Consider the following 25,821-nt stretch of genomic DNA (forward strand, 5'->3'; position numbering starts at 1 on the left):
ATGCCTTCAGTATCTTCTCTTAACCATATACTTGACATATACGGAAGCCCAGAAATGCTGCTCTCTGAATGACTGGGAGCTATGACAGACTACACCTTAAATGTATTCTACAGTGCTGGAGTGACAGATACTCCCTGTATTAAAACTGTTTAAAAAAATTGGAATTTTGACTGGGCAATGGTTGTGCATGCCTTTAATCCCAGCACTTGGGAGGCAGAGGCAGGCGGGTCTCTGTGAGTTCAAGGACAGCCTGGTCTACTAGAGTGACTTCTGGTACAGCCAAAGTTATACAGAGAAACCCTGTTTCGGGAAAAAACAAAAACAACTAAAGGAAAAAACTGTTAATAAAGCATTTTTTTAATTTCATAATGGTAATTATGGCTTTTAAATTTCTCATTAGCAAATCGAGTAAGTGAGAATTACTCAGCTACCTACACATTATGATAGGTTTTTTATTTTGTTTTTAAAGAAAGGTTCTCATATAGATCAGGATGAATTACATTTTGCTATGTAGCGAAGGATAGAAAACCTTGAATTTTTGATCCTCCTGCCTATACCCCCAAAACACTGGGGTTATAGGCTAGTTTCCCAATTTTGTTTTGATACAACATCTCTTAAAAATAAACTATTAGTGATGAAAATGAGGACAAGGGGACAAGCTTCCGGACTACTTAAGTTTAGAAAAATTTAATTTGCATAGGAAGTGAAGCCTGAATCAAGAATACAGAATAAATCGAGAGGTGGTGGCACATGATTTTAATGCAAGCTCTCAGGAGGGAGAAGCAAGTACATCTCTGAGTTTGAGGCTTGTCTGGTCTACAGAGTGACTTCCAAGACAGTCAATGCTACATAGAGAAACCCTGACTCGTACATAACAAAATGAAACAAGAATACAGAACAACAGCAATAAAAATAATTAAGTACAACACTCATGCACATTATAGTATCTGTATTTGCAGAGCATGTTTAAAATTCTGAAAATTCTATAAAACAGTGACATCTTTAAAAAGAACTCTTGAATATGAATTAATAATAATATAGCTGGCAACATGATGAGGAGAAAATGTTTAAGATCAGTAGCATTAGGAAAATAAATCCTATGTTAAGGGGAAACACTATTGAATACCATGAAGGATATCAAAGTACAGATTACCAACATGATCAAGTGTGGGTAAGATGCAGAACACTGGATCTCCCATACATTAAGGACAATAAGGTAGCCAGCCACTGAAAACAGCTAGGCAGAAAATAAGGTGAAACACATTATAAGATCTAGAAATTGTATTCACTGACATTTATTTTATAGAAATGAAAACTATGTTCACAAAAATTTGCACACAAATCCTCATAACTGCATTAACTGTGACAGTTAAAACTTGGAAATAATTCAAACATCTTTCAAATGGTTAATGGATAGAACAAATAATGAGGAATCCAAACAGTATAATATTAATCAGCAGTAAACATGAAGCAACTATTGGGTCACACAACCATTTGGATTAATGTCTGAGCCCTTACTTTCACTGGCGACATCATGCTTACGGAAACATGTATGTCCTAAAGGATTCCATACTGTATGGCTACATTTTAAAATTTCAAAATGACAAAATTAATAGTAATGGAAAATAGACTTACGGTACCCAGGAGCTGTATGTGGGTGAAAAAGGGATAGTAGGATGCAATTTTGTGTGATGGTGACACTTTTATATTATGATTGTAGTGGTAACTAAAAGAAAATCTCCATGCATATTAAAATGTGTAAGTCAACATAAAGTCAGTTATCACTATCTAATGCATGAAAAAAATTAACAAATATGACAAAGAATAAAATCTCTGAGTTTGAGGCCAACCTGTGCTGTGGGACAATGGTCTTTTATCCTGTCACTTGTATTATTTTTAATGAAACGTTGATTGGACAGTAGTCAGGCAGGAAGTAGAGGCTGAGCAATGAGGACAGAAGATTTCTGGGAAGAGGAAAGGTCAGTCTGCAGTTGTCACCCAGACACAGAGGAAGCAAGATGAGAATGCCTCACTGATGAAAGATACTAAGCCACAGGACTAACACAGATAGGAAAAATGGACTAATAGAAGTTATAAGAGTTATAAGGGGGCTGGAGAGATGGATCAGTGGTTAAGAGCATTGCCTGCTCTTCCAAAGGTCCTAAGTTCAATTCCCAGCAACCACATGGTGGCTGGCAACCATCTGCAATGAGGTCTGGTGCTCTCTTCTGGCCTTCAGGCATACACAGAGATAGAACATTGTATACATAATAAATAAATATTTTAAAAAAGAGTTATAAGAAGCCTGATCTAATAGGCCATCTAGTTTATAATTAATGTAGACCTCTGTGTGTTTCTTTGGGGCTGAACGGCTGTAAACCTAGCCATATAACTTAGCAAATTAAAGACTCATGTGGTCAAAAAAGACAGATATACAGTAAAGACAGTTTGAAGATGAAGAAAACCTCTAAATGGGGCTGGAGAGATGGCTCAGTGGTTAAGAGCATCAGCTGCTCTTCCAGAGGTTCTGAGTTCAATTCCCAGCAACCACATGGTGGCTCACAACCATCTGTAATGAGATCTGGCACCCTCTGGCGTGTGGACATACATGGAGGTAGAATGTTGTATGCATAATAAATAAATAATTAAAAAAAATAAAAATAAAAAAAATAAAGGAGCAAAGAAAAACTTTTTTAAAAAAAAAGAAAGAAAACCTCTAAATGGTTTATAGTATGTTTAAAAATATATGTAGGCTTAGAAAAGAAAAAGTATAAAGTCCTTAAAATAAAAAAGGGAGTAGTGGGGTGTGGTGGCACACACTTTTAATCCCAACACTTCGGAGGTGGAGGCAGGTGGATCTCTGTGAGTTCAAGGACAACCTGGTCTACAGAGTGAGTACCAGGACAGCCAAAGATACACAGAGAAACATAGTCTCAAAAAGCCAAAAATTAAAAATAAAAGAAATAGTTTAAAATAAAGCCATGTAAAGATGGAAAATATACAGAGAATTTGGATACTATGTAACAATGAAGGGGCCTGCTTGTTGGGGTATCTGTTCCACCTGGTACCCCACAGCCGGCAAGCCCCAAAGAAAATCACACAGAGATCTCCATAAGTTATAAAACTGATTGGCCCATTAGCTCAGGCTTCTTGTTAACTCTTGTAGCTTATATTAACCCATTGTTCTTATCTACATTAGCCACATGGCTCAGTACCTTTCTCAGCTGGCAGGTTACATCTTGCTTCTTGGTAGTCTGGGCAGAAGTGCGGAGGGGACTTCCTGCTTCCCAGAACACTCCTGTTCTCATTGCCCCGCCTCTACTTCCTGTCTTGTTGACCCACCTATACTTCCTGCCTGGCCAATCAGTGTTTATTTAAAACATGATTGACAGAATACAGACAGTTCTACCGCACTATAGAAATCTCCTGTAGGAACAGATGGCCTGGATGTCTGAGTTCTACATCCAGAACAGATTCAAGACTGCTGCCTGAGATGATCAAGACTCACAGGATACTCTACATTTTCTTTAGGTCTCCATAAGATTATCAGTGCCCCCAACCAGCTGGAAGTAGCTTGGAAAACTATGCCCACATTCCCAAAAAATGGACTATGGATATTTTCCTTTGTTTATAAGTAATGCAGACTCTCTGTGCGATTTTCTTTGGGGCTTGCCGGCTCTGGGGTACTGGGTGGGACAGAAACCCCAACAAGCCAGCCTTCAAGTTACAATACTGCATATTTTTGTGTTGTCATTTAGTTGTATGACTGCTATGGAAGGACCCACAGTTGCTAAAAGACATTTGATTATAAATGCTGCTGGATTAATCCAACACATGTATTTTGAAAATGCCTTGATGTTAAAATTTAAGTCAAAGTTATTTTACTTTGAAGAAGAGGTTTTGCTTTTGTTTCCAGAAAATGAGAGGCCATGGATTCATTCTGGATAAAAAAAAAAAATCAAGGAAGACCCCCTGAAAAATCCCAGATAGGAGTGGATGGACCAGATGTCTAAGTTCTACATCCAGAACAGCCTCAAGACTACTGGCTGAGATGATCAAGTCAGAATTTGACAATAATTCTAAATTTTCTTTAGGTCTCCATAAGATTATCAGCACCAGCAATCAGCAGAAAGTAGCCCGGAAAACTATGCCCACATTCCCCCCCCCCCAAAAAAAAGGTTATGGATATTTATCTTTGTTTAGACTGTTGGTTACAAGATGTTATGGATAATGGTGTGGACAAAAAGCTAAACAAAGAATATTAGATTCAGAGTTCTTAGTTTTGAGAAAAAAAGGGGGGGGAGTGCTATGGGATAATGGTCTTTTATCCTGTCACTTGTATTATTTTTATTAAAATGCTGATTGGCCAGTAGCCAGGAAGGAAGTAGAGGCGGGGCAATGAGAACAGAATTCTGGGAAAAGGAAAGGTCAGCTTTCAGTCTTCACCCAGACACAGAGGAAGCAAGATGAGAATGCCTAACTGATGAAAGGTACCAAGCCGTATGGCTAACACAGACAAGAATAATGGGCTAATATAAGTTATAAGTGTTATATAAAGCCTGAGCTAATAGGCCAACCAGTTTATAAGTAATGTAGACCTCTGTGTGTTTCTTTGGGGCTGAACGGCTGTGGGACAGGGTGGGACAGAAACCTCAGTCAACAAACCTGGTCTATGGAGTAACAGGACAGGCTCCAAAAGCTACAGAAAAACCCATGTCTCGAAAACCAAAAACCAAAAAACAATAACAAAAGTTTAGAGAAAAAGAAAAACAACAAAAGACAAAGCAAAGCATGAAAAAAGGCAATGAATTACAAATATATAAACTATCTGATCTATAAATGTATAAACAATATAGAATAGTAGCCATTTGGTCAATACCCAAGTGATATTCCATAGTAACCATTAAAATACCAAAATAAAAGGTTAGCAAATAGTATCTGAATACTTGAAAATTTTGAAGCAGTTGTTTACTAAGGACCTTAGCTTTCTGCTAGACAGAAGAACTTGAACACAAATACATTCTTGACTAATTAAAAGATGAATAAGCACTGTAGTGATGAGGCGAGCAGGTTTGCTTTTCGTCCCGCCTGGCTCCTGCACGGCTAGCTTTACACCCGAAATAACAACACACAAATTGTATTCATTTAAACACTGCCTGGCTCATTAGCTCTAGCCTCTTACTGGCTAACTGTCACATCTCGATTAACCCATTTCTAATAATCTGTGTAGCACCACAAGGTGGTGGCTTACAGGGAAGATTCTAACCTACGTCCATCTCGGGCCAGAGCTTCATAATAGCATCTGCCTGACTCTGCTTCTTTCTCCCACCATTCTGTTCAGTCTACTCCACCTATCTAAATCCTGCTCTATCAAAAAGCCAAGGCAGTCTCTTTATTTAACCAACGAAAGTAACACATAGACAGATGACCCTCCTACAAAGCACCAAAACAATAATGCGATAATTGGTTTAACCATATGTTAGGGTGCAAAAAAGATGTTCACAACTTAGCTAGCAAGAGAAGGTAACACACACACACACACACAAACACACACACACTCACACACACACACCTTTTAGAAAAGCAAGCATCTACCTTGTTTCATTTTACTTTACTTTTAGTGCTGAGTGAATAAATCCATCTTCCAGAACATACTAAGAACATGCTGTACCACTGGTTGCACCCTCTGGTATCAAAAAATAAAAATATACAACTAATCTTAGAATAATATAAAAATAGGTAAAGGAATCAAAATTTCAAAGTATGCTTTACTGACAATATAGGAATAGGCTGTCACAGCTAAGTACAGGCAAAAACAGATTGAATAAGTAGAAGCCAGATCACAGACTACCTTACAAGCAGTTGAATTTATGTCCTGTCTATTCTAAGGTCTCAGTTATGCCCCAGAGTAATTAATAGTAACCCCTTTTACTTTCAAAAGAATTGGGCAATAAAACTGTCATCTTAGTATGATAAGAAAAATCTGAAAGCTTTCTAAAAATGCTAGCAAACACACAAGAGACATTTGATAGAAGAGTGGCATCATTACATGTTAAAAAATACATATGAATAGCAAAGATAGTCTTAATTGTAGATTAGCTTTTAAAAACATTTAAATATATGTGTGTTTGTTTGCATATACACATCAAAACCATAGGCATGTCAGGTGGGTGCCAGAAGAGGCCAAAAGTTGAGAGTTAAGTCCTCTGTAACTGATGTCATAAGGCACCACAGGGTACTGGGAACTGAACCCAGATCCTCTGTACAAGAGCAGTAAGTACTCTAAACTTCTGGAATCATCTTTCCAGCCCTGTTCATTAGACTTTTAATAATCCAAGATTTATTTATTTATTGACAGTCTTGGGGTTAAATTTAGGACCTCATGGAGACTGGGTAAGCACTACTCATGTTCCCAGTACCTTTTTTTTTTTTTTTTTTTTTTGGAGATAGGGTTTTATTAGCTGAGGCTTTGATTCTCCTCTTCTATCCACTTCTCAACTGCTGGAATTACAGGCATATACCACCATGCCAGACTTTGTTAGCTTTTAAATGAATATATGGCACTTTAAAAAATAGTAGCACTATAAAAGACAACAAAATTGAACCTATGAATAGATTTTTAGTTTAAAGCCCATTAAAATTATGTTAATTACTCTACATTTACCTTAAAGAATTTTTTTATTATTATTTATCTTATTGTTTATCTGCTGGTCAACCATTCTACTGTAATTCATGTATGCTATGCCCTTGGTCGGAAAAAGCATTTTTTAAAAATCACATACACATAAGATGACATATGTAATGTTGCTGCTTTTAAGATTTTTTTTATATTGGTGTTAGAGTATATGTTTTTTTCTAAACAATGTACTTCACTGTAGTCATATCCATAGGATTCATACATACAACTATTCATGTTCTACCAATTATTAAGAGAAAGTAAAATTAACTTAATGAAATTCACTTTTATAAATTTTATTTTGTGTGTATGGCTACTTTGTCCACATGCATGTCTGTAGACTGGTGTCCACTAATGCCAGAAGAAGGTGTCTGATCTCTTGAAACTAGAGTTACAGATGGCTGTGATCTGCCATGTGGTTATTGGGAATTGGGAAGAGTAGCCAGGGCTCTTATCAACTGGGCCCACTGTCTAGCCTCCACTGACACTTTAAACTTTTAACTTTTGGCAATCATTATCATTATATAACTTGGAGCTTTGGGCTAAAGGTCTGACCTGTGAGACTAAGGACTATAACTTTCCTATTGCTTCTGGTTCTGCATTTTTTTTTTAAGATTTATTTATCTATTATGTATACAGTGTTCTGTTTGTCTGTGTGCTTGCTGGCCAGAAGAGGGCACCAGATCTCATTACAGATGGCTGTGAGCCACCTTGTGGTTGCTGGGAATTGAGCTCAGGACCTCTGGAAGAGCAGTCAGTGCTCTTAACCTCTGAGCCATCTTTCCAGCTCCTGGTTCTGCATTTTAATCCTACTCCCCTCCCTCTGCTTTTATTTTTTGAGACAGGATTTATCTTTGAAGTTTTGGAGCCTGTACTGGAACTCGCTCTGTATACCAGGCAGATATCCTCCTGTCCCTGACTCCTAAGTGCTTCTGTTTTCTTAAAAGGAGAGAATTATGTAACCAGGCATTTATCTGTCTTATCTTTTTCTTTCAGGGGTTGAAGTCATATGTGCGCTAAGCAGCGTTTATTCAACTGAGCTATATCCCTACCCCCAGTTCTCTTTGTACTTGTCATCTTGAGACAGGGTCTCACTAAGCTACCCAGGACTTATTACTCTGTAGCCAAGACAGGTCCTCAATTTGTAATCCTCTTGCTTTGGTTACTTTAGGAGCTGAGGTTATAGGCATGTGAAATTAGACCAGCCTTCTGAGAAGTCTTTGAATAACCCAAACTTCCAAAGATTTTTCTCATATTTCTCATATTTTTTCTCATATTTCTCACAGGCATCTTACTTTGTTGTTCAGCCTAGTCTGCAATCTGGGTTCAAGTGACCCTCCAGTCTTAGGTTTCCAAGTAGCTGAGGGCACTTGGTACAGGCATGCATCATCATGCTTGACTAATTGTTGCAGATAGCCAGAAGACATATGGGTAATGTCCTTTTCTTTTGTTTTGAATCTCAAAATCGAATTGTGTTCCAGCACAATATTTATCTAATTTTTATCCTTTAGATTTAGAAAGCTTTTCTGTCTCTGTCATAAATTCAGTGGACCAAGCAGCGCACAGCAACACATGACTATAATCCCAGCAACTGGGAGGCTCCAGCTAGGCTGGGTTATATCCTGTTTTTTTTTGTTTTTTTTTTTATTTAAAAAAACAAACAAAAACAAAAATCAAACAATCAAATGAACAATTTGAAAAAAAACACCTGAAAGTTTTTGGTATGGCAAGCTTGAGGAAAAATCAGAAATATGCAACTGAAACAAGTTCTAAACTCAGCAAGTGTATAGTCTTCTAGGAAAGCATGATTCTTAACAACATACACAATAATCCATAATCTATCCAAAAACAATAACCTGACTTAAGTTAAACTCACCCCCTATATTATGTTCAGTCTGAATAATGTGGTGATTTCCAGGTCATGATGACGGATAAAGTACCAGCATTTAATCTCTCCCCACAGTTCCTATTGAAACAGCCCAAAAGATATTTGGGGAAAAAAGATCAATACAAAAATGAATTTGACATAGAGCAAACATCAGAAGGTATGGGGTGAGGGAAAAGAAGGCATGAGAAAAGAATGGAAGCATAGCCTGGGCTACCATATGCTAGTAGCACATCAATAGCAAAAATGAAAAGAGAATGGAAATAATTTGAAAGCTTGGTTTTTACTAGGTGTGCCATTCTATGTGGCCCTAAGCATATTAAAGTTTCAGTTTTATTTGTAGTAAATAAAAATAACTATATAAATATAATATATAAAAACTATATGCTTATCATATGGTTTATACAAATGAATAAATGTCAAGATTTAGTACTCAGCTTATTGTAAAAATATTTTTTATTTCTTTTTGGTAAAAGGGGCTCACAGTACTTACTTTGTAGATTGGGCTAGTCTTAAACGCACAGAGATCTGCCTGCATTTGCCTCCCAAGTGATAAATGAGTTTGAATGATTCTTGGAGAGAATATAATTTCTTTTCTTTTTCAAATAGGGTGACACTATGTAGTCCAAACCAGTTCAGAATTCTCTATGTAGACCAGGGCTGGTCTAGAACTTACAGCAAGAACAAGGTTTAAAGGCATGTGCCATCATGCCTGGCCTTCATTACTTTTCTTTTATACACAAGTTTATTATACTACTTTGATTGAAAGTAAATAATAATGTAAATAATCTTCAATCTTCTATGGCTTGTTTGAAGCTATGAAAATGATACACTAATACAGTTTTAATATATTATTTTTTCTTATGTTAGTCAAGATATTTATCACATTTATGTATTTATTTTGTATATGTGTGCAGGATGTGCATATACTATGACATACTATGTGGGGGTCAGAGGGCAAGGAGTCAGTTCTCTCTTTCTGTGGGGATCCAGAGAGCAAACTCAAGTTGTCAGGCTTACTGCTTGAGCCACCTCACTGGCTTTTAAACTCAACAGCATACTAATAAGAAATAGGCATAAAGCTACAAAATAAGATAGGGATAACCTGAAATACCTTTTGCTTTTGTTTTATAAAAAAAATGTATGAGGAAGATAAAATAATTTAGAACATCTGGTTTCTTCACAGTAAGTAATAACTGTGTTATAGAATTGGTATATTTTAAAATACTTTTTTGTTTTGTTTCGTTTTTTGTTTTTTAGAGACAGGGTTTCTCGGAAGCTTTGGAGCCTGTCCAGGAACTAGCTCTTGTAGATCAGGCTGGCCTTGAATTCACAAAAATCCGTCTGCCTCTGCTTCCCGAGTGCTGGGAATAAAGGCGTGCGCCACCAGCACCTGGCATTAAAATACTTTTTATATGTTAAGAATACATTAGCACAGGGGGCTTAAGCCTATCTTGCAATGGGTGATTACTAGAAGTGCTAAAAAATTATTAAAAGCACATAGGAGCCAGTTTGAAAGACACACAGAAGCTCCCACAGGACAGATCTGGAAATATACAAGCAACAAAATAAATAACAATAATCAATTATAACAATACTAATATATGGATACTAAATTAAAAATAATTTAAAATTAAAAAGATGACTAAATGAATTAATGAATGGATAGTTTTCCCTTATACTATCGTATTAATCAATAAACACAAAATGACAGTAACATTTGTCATTTTAGAAATTGTTTTGTGATCATAATAGCAGAGATTCAGATAAGATTACATCATGGCATAGAATTAAGTCAAAATTTGCCAAGAAACAGCAATATTTATATACTTTAAAAAGAAATCTGACAGCCTATGAATTAAAAAGGACAATGTTAACTATAAAGGGGAAATTTGATAGATTCCACCTTAATCAAGTGATTTGATATCAATAGTGAGCAAATTGACATTATGTTTCTTTTTGTTCCTCTTTCTTTTCTGTTAGCACATACTAACTGTAAAAAATACTTTGGTCACATACAGCCCTCATGAACCTCTTGGTACACTGGCAATAGACTATCACCCAATGTTCATCCCTGGAAGAATATGTAATCCAAATTGAAATATATGACAATCAGATAAAATTAGTCAAGACTTTTTATAAGCTGGTACTCTGCAGAATATCAAGTGTCATGAAACACAAAGGCTTCCTACTAAAAGTGACAAGAAAGAGCATCAAAATACTATATGTTACACCGGATAGGGAGTAATTGATGTAAATTATGTTTAGATTACTTCTACATTATACATACTAACATATGTAGTCAATATAGAATGTACAAGTGCAAAAGTGTGAAAATACAGACATGAGGACAGAAAGAAGCATGCCCCCCCCCACAGGACATTTATATAACATGACTTAATAACTAGAATACAAAAAATAAAAAAATTAGAATAGGTAAATTTAAAAATTTTAATCATCCATATATCCTAAAGCTGGAACACCTAAAACATTATTGGTATCAGAAAAGTCAAATTACTACCAGAGAATCCCCTATCCCAACCCACAAATTCACAAATTCACAAATTACCCTGAAGAGTAAGACTACAGAGAGATTTAGATTGTTTATTATGGAAAAAACAGTCAAGGATATGGTAAATATAGTCCTCCCAAATACCTAGAAAACTTGCTTTTAGACATATTCAAAATACTGAACATAATTGAGGGTTAACATCAGCAAAGGTTTTGGTAGTTCTTTGAGGTCTGTGCTCAGTAAAAGCAATCTCAAAAGAAATCTCTATTCTAACTAAAAGCAAACAGCTGGAAACTGAAAAGGGGAAGTAAATAATCCTAAAACTTAGTTAAATACAGTTTTGGTTCATTTCTATATATATGTTAGGAGATGTTTGTAAAAAATATAAACGTGAACAAGAGCACAATCTAGTAGTCATGCTTTCAAACTTCATATACCTGGTTAAAGATTGAGGGTATGAATCTAAGAGAAGGTAAGACACAGACTTATTAATAAGTATGACACATCTTATGTAAAAAATTAACATAAGGAAAAAGAACATTTATGTAGTGATAAGAGCAGAAAATGGCATTATGAGACTGTCAGAGTCAGTGGCTAAAAAACAAATGATGGTATAGTGGATTAAAAATAAGTATCAAAAGGTTTATAAACCCATTAAGTAAAAATGTGTGATTTTTATTTTTTTCCTAAAGAAAATAAAGAAAACAAAAGACTACCTTTATTACCTTTCAAATTTGTAAGAAATACCTTGAGAACATGAGTGAGTTATATTTAGGAGACTGAAAAGATAAAGACAGAATGGAAAACTTAAGTGCCATTAATAAATGAAGTAAACAACAAGGTTAAATATTAAGCCTCTTGCCACAATAAAGCAAACACATTAACTTTATTCTGTAGCAGAAGAAAAAACTGAGCTCAGCTACAGTAAGTGGAAGAATAAAACAACTTCCTAACTTAATTTTCCCATATATCTATAAAGGAAATGTTCAAATGTGACACATTTGCCCCAGATTTTATCCTCCTTTGACAAATGAAAGAAAAGCACCTAACTAGGTACACTGTGTTTATTAAGAGAGGGATCAAGAAATTTTTTGTTTGTTTTTGTTTTGTTTTTCTAGACAAGAGTTTCTCTGTGTAGCTCTGGCTGTCCTAGAACTCACTCTGTAGAGCAGGCTGACCTTGAACTAACTCACAGAGATCTGCCTGTCTCTGTCTCTGAGTGCTGGGATAAAAGCTGTGCACTACCATTGCCCGGTAGTAAATAACTTTTTATTTCAATTTATTTTTGCAGTTCTAGGAATCAAATCCAAGGCCTTGTATATACTAGGCAAGTGCTCTGCCACTGAGTTACACACCCAAACCATGTTAGGCAATTGAGAAGAATTAATCATAGTAACAATAAAACACTGCTTTTTAAAGGCATTTGTGGCCTTTTGTATATTTTACATATTAAAATTTGGGGGAGTATGACGTCGTATTCTTTTGGCTCAGGCTGTTGGCCTTGAAATCTACATCTAACTAGTGCCCCTGACACAGCCTTATAAGTCAGTCAAACTACAGATGTCACCATACTTGTGTTTTGTGACTGACTTTTATTAGGCTTTTGTTTGTTTGTTCTGTTTTTGTTTTCAAGACAAGGTTTCTCTGTGTATTCCTTACTGGCAGTCTTGGAACTCACTCTTTAAATCAAGTTGACCTCGAACTCAGAGATCCACCTGCTTCTGCCTCCTGGGTGCTGGGATTAAAGGCATGCACCATCACCGTCCTGTGACATGACTTTTTATTTGTAATTATCATTTTGTTCTCTCTTGACATTCTGTTACTTTAAGAGTAGTAATACATTATCTAAACATCATTGTCAAGTAAGAGTCAACAGATAATCCCCAGCATCACCAATAAATATGAAGTCAGGTCTCATGAGTATCTGTAATAAACAGAATAACTCTTGTCTTTCTCATGTAGAATTAGCTAATTACTTAAGTATCTTTCAGGTTAGGCAAAAAATTCAGATTCTTATCCAAATAATGTTTGTACTACAAAATTAAGCCATGCTGAAGGTCTGGTGCCATCAGTATTTATAACAATACCAAAACAGTCATCATTAGAAATGTATTATAGAAATTAATAGTTTTTCTAGGGATGTTTACTTTAACATTAAATTTTAAAGATACACTATAATAAAAATAGTTTATCTTTAGTTACTTTAAAACATCTAAATATAAGACATAACAAACAGTTCTAATCACAAGGACAACAATTCTCCAAGGCACTAGTTGTATTTTAGACTTATCAATATTTTCTGCAAATGGCTTCAGAAAAGCTTAGCTTCCTAAAGCACAGAAAGAATATTAGTAATTTCCTACCTGTTCTGGCATGGCTCCATGTTCAATTCCAGTCTTCAATAGTCTATAGCAATTGCCAAATAAATCCCATTTAGTGAGATCATGAGCACTAAAAGAAATAAAAAAGGTTTTAATTTTACTCTAGAATAAAAGATAATTTAAATTGAAGTTCAGTTTCACTAAGCAGAATAACAAAACAATATTTCATTTTCTTGTGGAATTAAAATCAACCCATAATGGAAACATTTAAATGCAGAAAAAAAAACAAAGAAAGAAAACAAGAGTAACGGTAGAGGTAGAGTTTGTTAAATAAACCACGAGTTTCACATTTAACATCAGGTTTCTCCTTAAATTGTTAACCCAAACTAGTAATGTAAACATGCACAACTTTATTATATTTAAAATACATTTTAAAAAGAACCCTTTCACAATTTAAAAAATACAATTACATTTGTATTTTTGAGGGAGAAATCTGTCATCAAATGGACAGAATTACAAAACTAGAGGATAGGAAATATGAGAAACTCAAAATTCATTGTGTAGCCATTTATATAGCCTGAAGACTTTTGAACGATTTTTCTCAGGGCTCACTATGTAGTGCAGAATGGCCTGCAACTCCTGCACGTCCTCCTGTCTCTGATGCCACCTTACCTGACTTTGAAGGAAGAAACATGAACTCCACTACAGAGCCAGTTCTTTTGACTGTGGTTGTTAACTTTTAACATAAATGACAAGATACGCTTTAAAATAAGAGTTCTACACAAAATTCCAAAAAGTTTACTTGTATGTAAAAAGGATTTGATTTCTCTCTTTTTCTTTATTTCTTCCTTCTTTCCTTCCCCTCACCCACAGAGACAAGATCTCACTATAATGCTCTGTTGCGCTAGCTAGTCTCCATCTCTGGAGTCAGTGTTTTCCCCTCAAAAGCAGGTAGGAGTAGCAGCAGGCACTATCACAATCAACAAAAAGCCTAGATGCTAGAAACTGCTTTTGAAAAGTGAATATTTTATTAAGAGCTTCCTTTTGACAACAAACCTTCTATTGTCAACACAATTCTGTTTTTCTTTCTTTGTGGAGACGATAAACCTCATTCCAGGGATATGTGGATTTGAAAGCAGTGCTTTCAAACTATATTCCTTATTCAAATCCAATTGTTATTCTGTCTACTTAGTAAAAACGGTAATAATCTAGAAGTCCACAGGAATTACTTGTATAACTTACTCAAAAATCTTTTCTCATTGATCTATATATAGTTTGGCAATTAAGTAATATATTGTAAATACTTATACAGATTGTGGAACAGCTAAAAGAAAGAAATCTATCTTAAATTTTTGTTTTTTTATTGAAAAAGGTCCCTTATAACTGAAAATTTGCAACTTTGAACCAACATATACAACCTTCCCACCAATCTTACTTTTTACTTAGCAAGGTTGTTACATACCATCAATTAAAAATGACTTATAAAATTCCAGTTTATTGTATAAGCTCATCTATTTCTTAAATAATAATGACTGACTAAAATGTTTACAGTACACTTCTAACTGAAATGATTAGTTTACAAAATTAATGACAATTCTTATACTAACAATAATTAAATCTAACAATTCTGAGAAAATCTGAATGAGCAAAATTTGTTATGATTTAATATTGAAAAATTTATCACTGGGGCTGGAGAGATGGCTCAGTGGTTAAGAGCATTGCATGGTCTTCCAAAGGACCCGAGTTCAATTCCCAGCAACCACATGGTAGCTCACAACCATCTGTAATGAGATCTGGTGCCCTCCTCTGACATGCAGGCATACATGAAGACAGAATGTTATATACATAATAAATGTATCTTTAAAAAAAAATTTATCACTGTTGCAAAAAGTTAGATGTTACATTCAGTCTACTCATTGGCCAATATGTTACTTGTTAAACTAACATGAATAATAAATATGACATACTTGTGAAAAGAAGTTAAACGCTTTAAGGTAGAAAGAACGTTGTAGATATCATCATCATCAGCTTCTTCACCCTAGGAATAAAAAGTAAATGTGACCTCATCTTTAGAGCAACTCAGATTTATATTACGTCCTACCAATGCTTAACTGCCTAAAATTCATTCTATAAAGTATTATATTCACTACAGATGAATAAAAGCACTGTGTGTTTTTTTTATAATACACTATGGTAAATTCCTTGAAATTGAAACTGCTTGTGATAGTGTTTTAAAGCTCTAGCTAGTGCACTCTGTCTTTCAATACTGAGGACTGGATACCAGGTGTTCCTCATGAATGCAAACATCAATTACTGTCTGAGCTACCTTATCCTGAAAAATGTTTAATGATTATTTAAGATTTTACTGATGACCAGTCACTTTAGAAAATTATGGAGAAAAACCAAGATATGTTTGAAAAATCATCAAAATTCTTTTAAAAAATTAGTTATATAGATTTCTCAGGAGGAACAAAACATCTACAAGAATTTCAGACTATCTTATAGATAAGAAAGTAAGGACATGATATAAGAAGCCCAAATATAAAGAGAAAACAACTAGTTTGTCAAGAATGCTGCTTCCTTGAGCAAGCATGTCTAACTTAACTTGTTCTATTAACTAGCACATTATGATAATTAGTTTAAAATGTAAATTGGATCCCAGAAATAGGAAACAAAATGAAGAAGAAAAAGCAAATCTTGAACTATTCTTCAAAAAGGGGAAGAAAATGTAGGATGAAAAGTAAACTAGAAAAGGTCGATCTTTATAGGATGTACACATTTCCTTAGTATGCTAAATTCTGAAAAGGGTGGAAAATTTTAGATTTATTAAAAATATGACTGACTCACATATTCATGTATTCTGAATAATTACTAACCAAAATTAGTACATGAACCATCAACGTTATAACGAACCTCTTGCAACAGATCTTCCACAGAATGATTGAATCGATCTACAAATTCATCAATCAGCTGGCTCCGAGCGATATCAACTCTATTCTGGATGGTATACTCTTCACTGCATAAAATGCTGTAGGTTTTACTGCAGGCTTCTAGAACATCTGATTCTACATGTTTTTCTACAACAAACTTAATCTGTTTTAATAAAGCATCCAGGTGCTGAGGAGGAACAAAAGGAAAGCTGTGATATTTAGATTAATAATGAAAATTAAAAATCATCATTCATCAAATAACCTTATGATTAAATGAAAATATAAAATTCAGTTACTAAAACTACTTTAGTAGCAGAATTTCAGAATGTCTTACCTTTTCCATCCTACCCGTGCTGTAGATTTCTAGATCAAAATACTGCGGAATTTGTAGCAAGTTTGCTACCTTCTCTGCATCTGCAGAATACTAGAGGAAGTAGCAAAGAAAAAAGAGTAACTACAGTAATAATGCAAGAGAGTAAACTCAGGGGCGTATTATCACAATACTGAAAATGGCATATACCTTTGATAGTAACATAGGAAGTGTAATGATAAAATGCTCAGTTAATTTGTTTCTGTCATCAATTTGAGTTTTCCTTTCTTTGGCTGTTAGCACCTAGAAATAAAAAGAAATAAAAAAGTGTCACTTGGCAATAAAAATTGAAAATGTTAAATATAAAATGATGAAGAATTGGTGGATGACATAACCAAGAAATTTAAGAGGAATATAAAAAAATTAAGTGTTAGGATAAACTTAAGTCAGAGCAATAATGAATGAATAATTATACTTATATAAATATGTATTTCTCATCTGTGTCTAGTACACATGCCTAGAAGACATTATAGAAAAATAACCATAATCAAACAGCACCAAGATTCTGATCCTTGTCAGCTACTATTAAGGAACCATGGCTCATGAGAAAAAAATGGTTGGTTATTGTGTAACAGAATGAAACCCAAAGTTCAGTTTAATTCCTTTAAGGTTCCCATTCCCTGCTAGTTATACCCTTGGTAGGTCATTTTCCTACAATGAGAAAAGATAATTTGTGTGATTAACAGGATGCTACTGAATCTAACTGTATCACCAGAATGATTTCATGACTTTTTGAAGACTAAAGCATTAAAAATACAGCAGCATTCACTATATGTTCAATTAATTCTTCTTAGAAAGGACAACACTCAAATATTCCTACAGAGTAGGCATGTAGACAGAGAACCTTTAAGATCTCTTACCTAGCTAGTATCAGTCCACACCTTGCCTGCCAGATGTGAAAAATGATTCATGTGGCTATGTTTTAAACCATCCCAGTCAAGTCTGAAGATAAAGATATGGTCAACCCTAAGAGGTTCTAAGCAAAATAGCAACTAAATCAAGAGTGAATCTTAGGCCCACACAAACTTTGAAAGAATGAAGGCTTCTAGTATTAAGTGTATAAAATTTGGAATTACTTTTATATCTGGGCCAATTTATTCTGATAGAAAGTAAGGAAGTACAAAAAAAGGGCAACATTTGTGAAAGGACTAGAAATTAGCCCCAAAATTGAATTATTTGTCAAAATTGCAGCAAAATACAGTTTAAAAAGACTTTTATAACAAAATTTCAAAATCTCTAAAAAGTTGAATATTAATTAGGATTCTATGAGGATACTAATTTATTTTCCTGTATAATTTTAAAACAAATCATTTATGGTTTCATTTATGATAGGTCCTTTTAACAGATGACGACTTAAAAATAGTATTTCCAACATTAACCAATAATGCTTTAGTATAATTTTACATGCAATTCCTATTTCTGTAGTGACATTTTGTTTGTGTTTTAACAAATAAAAAAGACTGCCTGCAGATCAGAGTGCACGGCTAAGCCACTAGAGTCCAGGCAGTAGTGGCTGATACCTTTAATCCCAGTATTTTGGGAGGATAAGGCCTTAATGCCAGCACTAGAGAGAGGTGGAGACAGGTAGGGATAGGGATGGGTGGAGAGAGGAATATAAGGCAACCAACCTTAATATATCTGACAACCTTACAGAAATTGCAAAATGATAGGTATCCCCAAGACTCTGTAAGAATTGAAAGGACTCCTGTGACAATGTTAGTTCTAAGGAGATTCCAGGAAGCAATAGTCTCATATAGCACGTATTCGCCATTTGTGAAACATACTAAACTCATGGTCAACTTGTAAATGGCATCCGAACAACTGGATCTAACATGCATGGCCTGCCACCTACTTCTGGTCTGGAACCTTGTACACCTACTCAGAGTTAGGAGGAAAGTAGCTAAGAGTACACAAGCAGCTCAGCAACCTCTGTCTGGGAAACTGGCTGGATCAGTCGGCTAGGCCTGCAAAGGCAGGAGAGCATGGCAATCCCCTCTGCCATACACAGAGATATTTCCAGGCCATGCAATGAGCTGCATGACAGATTTAGCTTTTACTCAGATAAATATGTGCCACATGTTCCTTCCCAGAGTTGAGGTGGTGAGTGTAGCTCCAATAGGAGGTACCAGAGCTGGCAATAAAGGTATTTTCACCATACTGAAAGGCTGAGAGAAGCAGAGGCAGCATCCAGGGCCGCTGTGACCATACTACTTACAATTTTAAATACTCTTTGTCAGAAAAGGATTACAAATACACAATAGGACAGATTCAGACATAAAAGACCTCTAAATATGACACAGTATGAGCATTCAAAAAAATGTACAGGCTTGTAAGAGAGAAAAAAAAGAGTATAGATAGCTCTGAAAAGAAATAGTTTTAAAAAAATATTTAAAGAGACAGTAAAAGTAATATAAAAGAGTATAGGCAGCTATAGATTAAAGGAGTAAAGAAAAATAAGCCATGCAAAGATGAAATATAGACAGAAAGTCTGGATTACGTATATTATTGTGTTTTCTTTGAATTTTTTGACTGCAAAGAGATATTTGATTCTGGGGTATGCTAACTTAAACCAACATAAAGGTATCTTGACTTCAAAATTTGGGTATAAGGATATATTGCTTTGGTAAAGAAGTTCTGCTTTTGTTTACACAGAAAATGAGAACCCGTGGCTCCCTTTCAGGCTAATTGGATGGAACAGACCCTGCTGAACTATCTCTGTGAATCCTAAAAATATTTCACCCAAGAAACAGCTGGAAGCAGTTTAGAAAAATCTACGCTCAAATTACCAAAATGATCGTTTATAAATGTTTGTTTTTATTTAAAGAGGGATATGATATAAAACTGAATATTTTTTTTAAAGATTTATTTATTATGTACACAGTGTTCAGTCTCCATGCCTGCAGGCCAGAAGAGGGCACCAAATCTCATTACAGATGGTTGTGAGCCACCATGTGGTTGCTGGGAATTGAACTCAGGACCTCTGGAAGAGCAAGCACTGCTATTAACCTCTGAGCCATCTCTCCACCCCAGAAATAAATATTTTTGAGGACTTTGATCTATTGACATAAATTTAAGGTCGATTTGTAACACTATGTATATGTATTTCTCCTGTTTAAGGTATTATGTTTGTGCTGGGCAGTGGTGGCACACGCCTTTAATCCTAGCTCTCAGGAGGCAGAGACAGGAGGCTCTGTGAGTTCGAGGCCAGCCTGGTCTACAAGAGTGAGTTCCAGGACAGGCTCCAAAGCCACAGAGAAACCCTGTCTCGAAAAACCAAAAAAAAAAAAAAAAAAAAAGGTATTATGTTTGTGCAGCTCACTTAAAAATGTAATGCATAATTAAAATTACAGATTGATAGTCATTTATAATAGTCAAACTTGTAGTCATGTTAGTTAGATTTTCTAAAAGTTGGCATTTAAAATGTTTAAGAACTTAGACTTTTCTTGACAGTGAGAAATGTCTGCTTCTGGCAACATCAATTACTTCAAAGATGTTAATGAACACTTAAGAAACTCATTATGGAATTTGCCTTCAATGTGACAAGGCTAGCCATTTGGGCAAGAAATGACTCTTGCCTGGACTTTTGATGACATGCTGTATGAACTGAACATGCAGGACCCACAGAAAAGTGACTGCTGAACTTTCCAAAGGACAGTATGGTCCTTTGGGATTCCTGATTCACAGAAGAAACTGCCAGACATTCTGTAGGACACAGAAGAAAGCTACTGATAAACTTTGCCAGAACAAGGCAGAGCAGCTCTTCAAATTTTCTGTTTCACTGAAAAGTCTGCTAGATTATTATGAGCTTGTAGGCTGAAGATGGATGCTCCAATGTTACAAAAGAATTTTGGGTGACTGCAGAGGCAGCAAGATGTCTCTGTCAATTCTAGAACTTTGGAAATTGCTTACAATGTACTTCCTGTTTACTTATAATGTTACTTAGGTAACATTATATCCTTCTTTGATGGAGTTGAAGAATAGTTATAGTTTTCTTTAGTTATGATAAAAGATAAATGGTATGAAGCTTTAGACTCATAAAGAATTACTGTAACCGTAATTCTTGCTTGATACCTGTTTTGTTATATGTAATTTTACTTTGTTAAAGTTAAAAGCTTCCTTTTTAATTGGATAGAAAAGGGGAAATGATGTTGAATGTCTTTCTGTATATGTGTTGCTTTTATTGGCCAATGAATAAAGCTGCTTTGGCCAATGGCTTAAGCAGAGTAAAGCCATGGGGGAAATATGAACAGAGATAGAGAGAGTAGGCGGAGTCAAGGAGAGACCATGTAGGTGTCGAAGGAGGTAGACACTATGTAGATGCCCAAGAAGCAATAGATAACAAATCACAAGTTTTGTGGAAAAATATAATAGAAATGGGTTAATTTAAGATATAAGTGTTAGCTAGAAATACACCTGAGGTGTCAACTTGCAGTGTTTTAATTAATATAGTTTCTATGTGATGTTTGGATCTAGGTGGCTGGGAAATGAATGAACATTCTCCGCTTACAAGGTAATCCAGAAATTGATCAATTAGTGACGGAAAAGTGCTGAAGGTCTCAGAACTTCATAAAACACCAAGCCAATAGCAAAGGTTTAAAATAAGACTTTATATCACATGGGAATAAGCCAAAGAGATTATAAGGAACTGTCCTACTTGTTCTTCATATAAGCTTGTGTCTTCTACATAAAGAGAAAAACGGTTCTTCACTGATGTATACAAAACTTATTAAGTAGTTGCTAAATATATTATTAGCCATTTATTACTGCTAAGCAAACTACAGATATATAAAAATTCATCTATTCAAAGATTACACAGCTGTTTGTAGAAGAGGTTATAAATGATGCAATTTGCCTCTTGAGTCCTCATGTACTTAAAAAAAAAATTATTGGCCAGGAATGGTGGTGCATGCCTTTAATCCTAGCAGAGAGATTAAAACAAGCAGAGGTTGGAAGATCTCTGAGAGTTGAGGCCAATCAAGTCTATACAGTGAGTTCCACGATACCAAGAGCCATATAATAGATAGATCCTGTGTCAAAAAATAAAATAAATAAATATTAATATTATTTTATGTGCATAGGTGTTTTGCCTGCAAGTATTTCAGAGCAGCAGGTGCATGCCTGGTGCCTAACAAGGTCAGAAGGCATCAGATTCTTGGGGACTAGAGAGATTTACAGAATTACAGACAGTTGTAAGCAGTGGGAATTAGGAATCAAACTTCGATTCTCTGGAAGAACTGCCAGTACTCTTAATCACTGAGCCATCTCTCCAGCACTCCCCCCCCACTCCATACTTTTAATTATACAGCTAAAATACTATAGTAGAAGCAGAGAAATATGAGGAAAAGATACTTATAGAACTTGGGTCAAGCAGTTAAGACACAAAGAGGAAGCACCATGGTATGCATGTATCATTTGTAAAAAATCCCATGTTTAGGGATACAAACACCAATAAAGTATCAAGACAGACATTTTAATTACATTTATAAGTTTGCTATAGAATTTTTAGTGACTGAAAACTTACTCTCTTGCCGGTGCCCCTTCCCACTGGAGGATGTGCCTCAGCAGCTTGGCGAATTGTACAAACCATTAGCTCTATAAGAGCACTCTCTTGACGGTCAGACATTGCTGTAATGAACAAAACGTGAGTATAAGTGGTTTCATAATCATATCTTAAATTAACACAATGATTAATTAAAAACTGCAAACATTATTACTTAATAATTAAGATGGACTCTAATTTTAGTATTTCTGTCCATTTTAGTAATAAGTGGCTATCATTAGCCAAACAAACAAACAAACAAAAAACCAAAGCATTTAAAGTAAACACTCTTGTCTTTAACATCTAGTTTTTTTTTTAAGTCCTTACTTTTGAGTAAGGCAATATTTTCTTCTACATAATTTCAAATCTTAAAAATTTTGATTTTCAATAAATTAAAGATGTCATACATTTAAAAAGCTAACAACACCAACCTACCCATCTACTCATCTATCTATCTCTTTTGGTTTTTGAGACAGGGTTTCTCTGTGTAGTTCTGGAGCTTGTTCTGGAACTTTCTCTGTAGACTAAGCTGGCCTCAAACTCACAGATATCTGCCTGCTTCTGCTTCTCAAGTACTGAGATTAAAGGTGTGTGCCACCACCACCTGGTTTAACAACACATTTTAATGTATTTCTGGTCAAAATACACATATAGTTTCTTGTTCCTTTTTTGGGGGGGTGGGGTACACAGGGTTTCCTGAAACTTGCTCTGTAGACTAGCCTTGAATTCAGAAATCCGCTTGCCTCTGCTTCCCGCGTGCTGGGATTAAAGACGTGCTCTACCACACATAGTTCATATATAGATAGTTTAACACATTAAGTAATTGAAAAAATGCAATTTACTCCATGTGCTTATAATCTAATCAGATATTTCAAGTGTTTGATACCACAAAAATGCAGCAGTAAAGAATCACAATAAATAAATAAATAAATAAATGGAAGGGAGGACAGTTTTTGGTTTCAAACCCCCTATCCAGAGTCAGAGGAAAATACAACGAAAAAGATTTACCTTTGAAAAAATTTAAACGGTAAGCACATTTTGCGTCTGAAGCCAGCAAACATGAGATTTGAATATTATACAACACATGGTCTATGGAAATACCTTGTGCATTGTATAGTTGTGTTCATAAGAAAAGGTAAAAATCAGAAATCCTTACCATTGTAGGAATTAAGTTGTTCTATTTAAAATGACACATGGCATATAACACAGAAGTTACATTTATCAATGGAAAAAAAATGAAAATAGACTTGTCAAAATATTATACCTTCCTCTCCTTGAACAGGTTCTTCTAAGAGCAACTCCGTCATACATTCCCAGTCTTTCAACAGTTCTTGAGAACTCTCCCACAAACTGTCCACCAAGTAGGCTGCATGTTCATGTAACTAAAATTAACAAATTGAATGTGACCAAGGAACATTTAATAAAGTAACTACTAATAATATTGTGCGTTAAATCACTTTTTCACAATTAAAATGGATTGGTATAAACAGTTCTAAGAACGATTCAAAACAAATATATATATGGTCTACTTGTGGAGGTCATAGGACTTGAGGTGCTAGACCTCCCCATCCACCTTGTTAGAGACGGCCTCTTTTCACCATTGTATAGGCCAGGCTAACTGGTTCCTGAGCCCATAAGGATTCTCCTCTGCTCATGCTTAAATGGAAGGTAATTTACTATCTCCCCAGGCCTGTTTTTCTTTTAAAAGAAGGAAATTAATTTTTCTCCCAGAATTCCATTTGAAATATTGGCACATCTTAGTTGAAGTAAAAATAATTAAGTTATTCTCACTTTCCTCTTTCCTATTCTCATTTGTGTTCGACTCAATGTACCTCTCATCTCACAATTTTCTATTGTCATGACTATTTTGATAATTTTCTTTGAAAACAATGTCCACATCTAATCATTAAACCTTAAAAAATATTACACTCTAACAGAAGCTCTTCATGCAGATACTCAAGGATGCTGGCTGGCATTGGTCCAGATACTAATACTAATGATAATAATAATACCTTCCCATACTTGTATGAAGATATTCCACTTTTAGGGTAAGTGATAACCAGGTAGCCAACATTTGCGATTATATTTTGTAAACTATACATCACAACTCATTTGAATTCCTAAATTAATTTAGTTCACCAAGAGAAAAGTTTAAAAACTGAAGCCAAGTAGAAAAGCACACACAAAGGGCAAATATTTCAGTGCTGGGAATTGAACCCAGGGCATTGTGCCTATTAGGCAAGATTTCTACTAAGCTATATTTCCACTCCTTAACTGCTATTTGTTATATATGCTTGTACTTGTTTCTTCATCAGTAGTGGAACATCTTTCCAGATTTACTGGTTACCTACTGCTATCTGGACAGAGCTAACATTTAAACTGTGTGTATTTCTCCTTACTACCTAATCTTTTTGTAAATCTGGATGATCTGTGTATACTGTTCTCTCTTCTTTTACCTTAATTTTCTACTTTATTTCTACTGCATTTAAAACATTACATATTGGCTCCAGAAATACACTAGAAAAAACATGCATGTGAGGGTTGGTGGACACACCCCTATTCTCAATTAATTATCAAAGCCAGAGGAGTTAATACTAATCATTTTCACGGGGGAGGGGATTGTAGTAGGACATCTTTAAATTTTCCAGTCACCCACCTTAAGGAAATTATTCCTAAATCATCACTTATATAACCCCTAAAGAGACAAGAAGAAAAGGTATACAACTTGGTGTCAAAGATAAAAATAGAAACAGGAAAACAAAAGCATTAAAGCTATCACCATTAAAACTTTACTAAGGAAAAAATGCTTGTTGAGTAGGTACAGTTTTAGTTAGGGAAGATTTTAAAATAGTTCTTGATGATTTTAAACTCTTGGTAGTGATGACAGCACAGCAATACAATACATACTGAACGACACTGAATTTTATACTTCAAAATGTATAATGGTACACAGATTATCACTATAAAAACCCAAGATGACTAAATTTATTCTTATGCTGACTAAGTACAAGTATATTGCTGTAGAGAAGGGATACTATATTCAGCAGATTATAATTTTAAAAATAGAAGCCATGTCTTTTTGTTTTCTTTAATGTTATTGGTCTTTAACTCTGAATTAACTTTCATAATTCCAACCTTATTACTTCTTTTGTAAGTACTTGTTATATAGTCCATTATTTGTAAACTTTCTTCTGTGCTATTCTAAGATATGTTTTTAAATAGTAAGCAGCTGTTTTAATTTTCTTTATTGAAACTTCAAAGAACAATGCTTTTTTGTGTTTGTTTCTACTTTTTCAAGACAGGGTTTCTCTGTGTAACAGTTCTGGCTGTCTTTGATTTTTGTAGATCAAGTTGGCCTCGCACTGACTGAGAACCGCCTGCCTCTGCTTCCCAAGTGCTGGGATTAAAGGTGTGTGCCACCACAGCCTGGTGGGACAATGCTTTTTAATAGATCATGTTAGTCCATTTATATTTTCTGGGATAATCAATGACAGAAATACCCCCACTCCCAACCAACACTTTACTTTGCTTTAGTATTTGTTACTTTCCTCCCCTGCTTTTGAAATGATCTTTAAGTTACAGAATATC

At 35.0% G+C, this 25,821-nt stretch overlaps 1 protein-coding gene across 3 annotated transcripts in view; it reads right to left on the reverse strand.

Moving 5' to 3' along the window:
• Window positions 1–25,821, reverse strand: part of Stag1 (stromal antigen 1) — a 324,334-nt gene that overhangs the window by 57,138 nt on the left and 241,375 nt on the right. For all 3 annotated transcript variants that reach the window (XM_041677069.1, XM_041677068.1, XM_041677070.1), the window contains 7 exons: window positions 23,498–23,615; window positions 22,216–22,319; window positions 16,845–16,937; window positions 16,659–16,748; window positions 16,308–16,511; window positions 15,362–15,432; window positions 13,437–13,524 (listed from right to left, as the gene is read on the reverse strand). In XM_041677069.1, the coding sequence (XP_041533003.1) occupies window positions 13,437–13,524; window positions 15,362–15,432; window positions 16,308–16,511; window positions 16,659–16,748; window positions 16,845–16,937; window positions 22,216–22,319; window positions 23,498–23,615 (768 nt within the window). The remainder of the gene's footprint in view (window positions 1–13,436; window positions 13,525–15,361; window positions 15,433–16,307; window positions 16,512–16,658; window positions 16,749–16,844; window positions 16,938–22,215; window positions 22,320–23,497; window positions 23,616–25,821) is intronic.

This window comes from Microtus oregoni, unplaced genomic scaffold (genome assembly GCF_018167655.1).
Source record: "Microtus oregoni isolate MIOR12 unplaced genomic scaffold, Mior012 000028F_ref0000031, whole genome shotgun sequence".
Lineage (NCBI taxonomy): Eukaryota > Metazoa > Chordata > Mammalia > Rodentia > Cricetidae > Microtus > Microtus oregoni.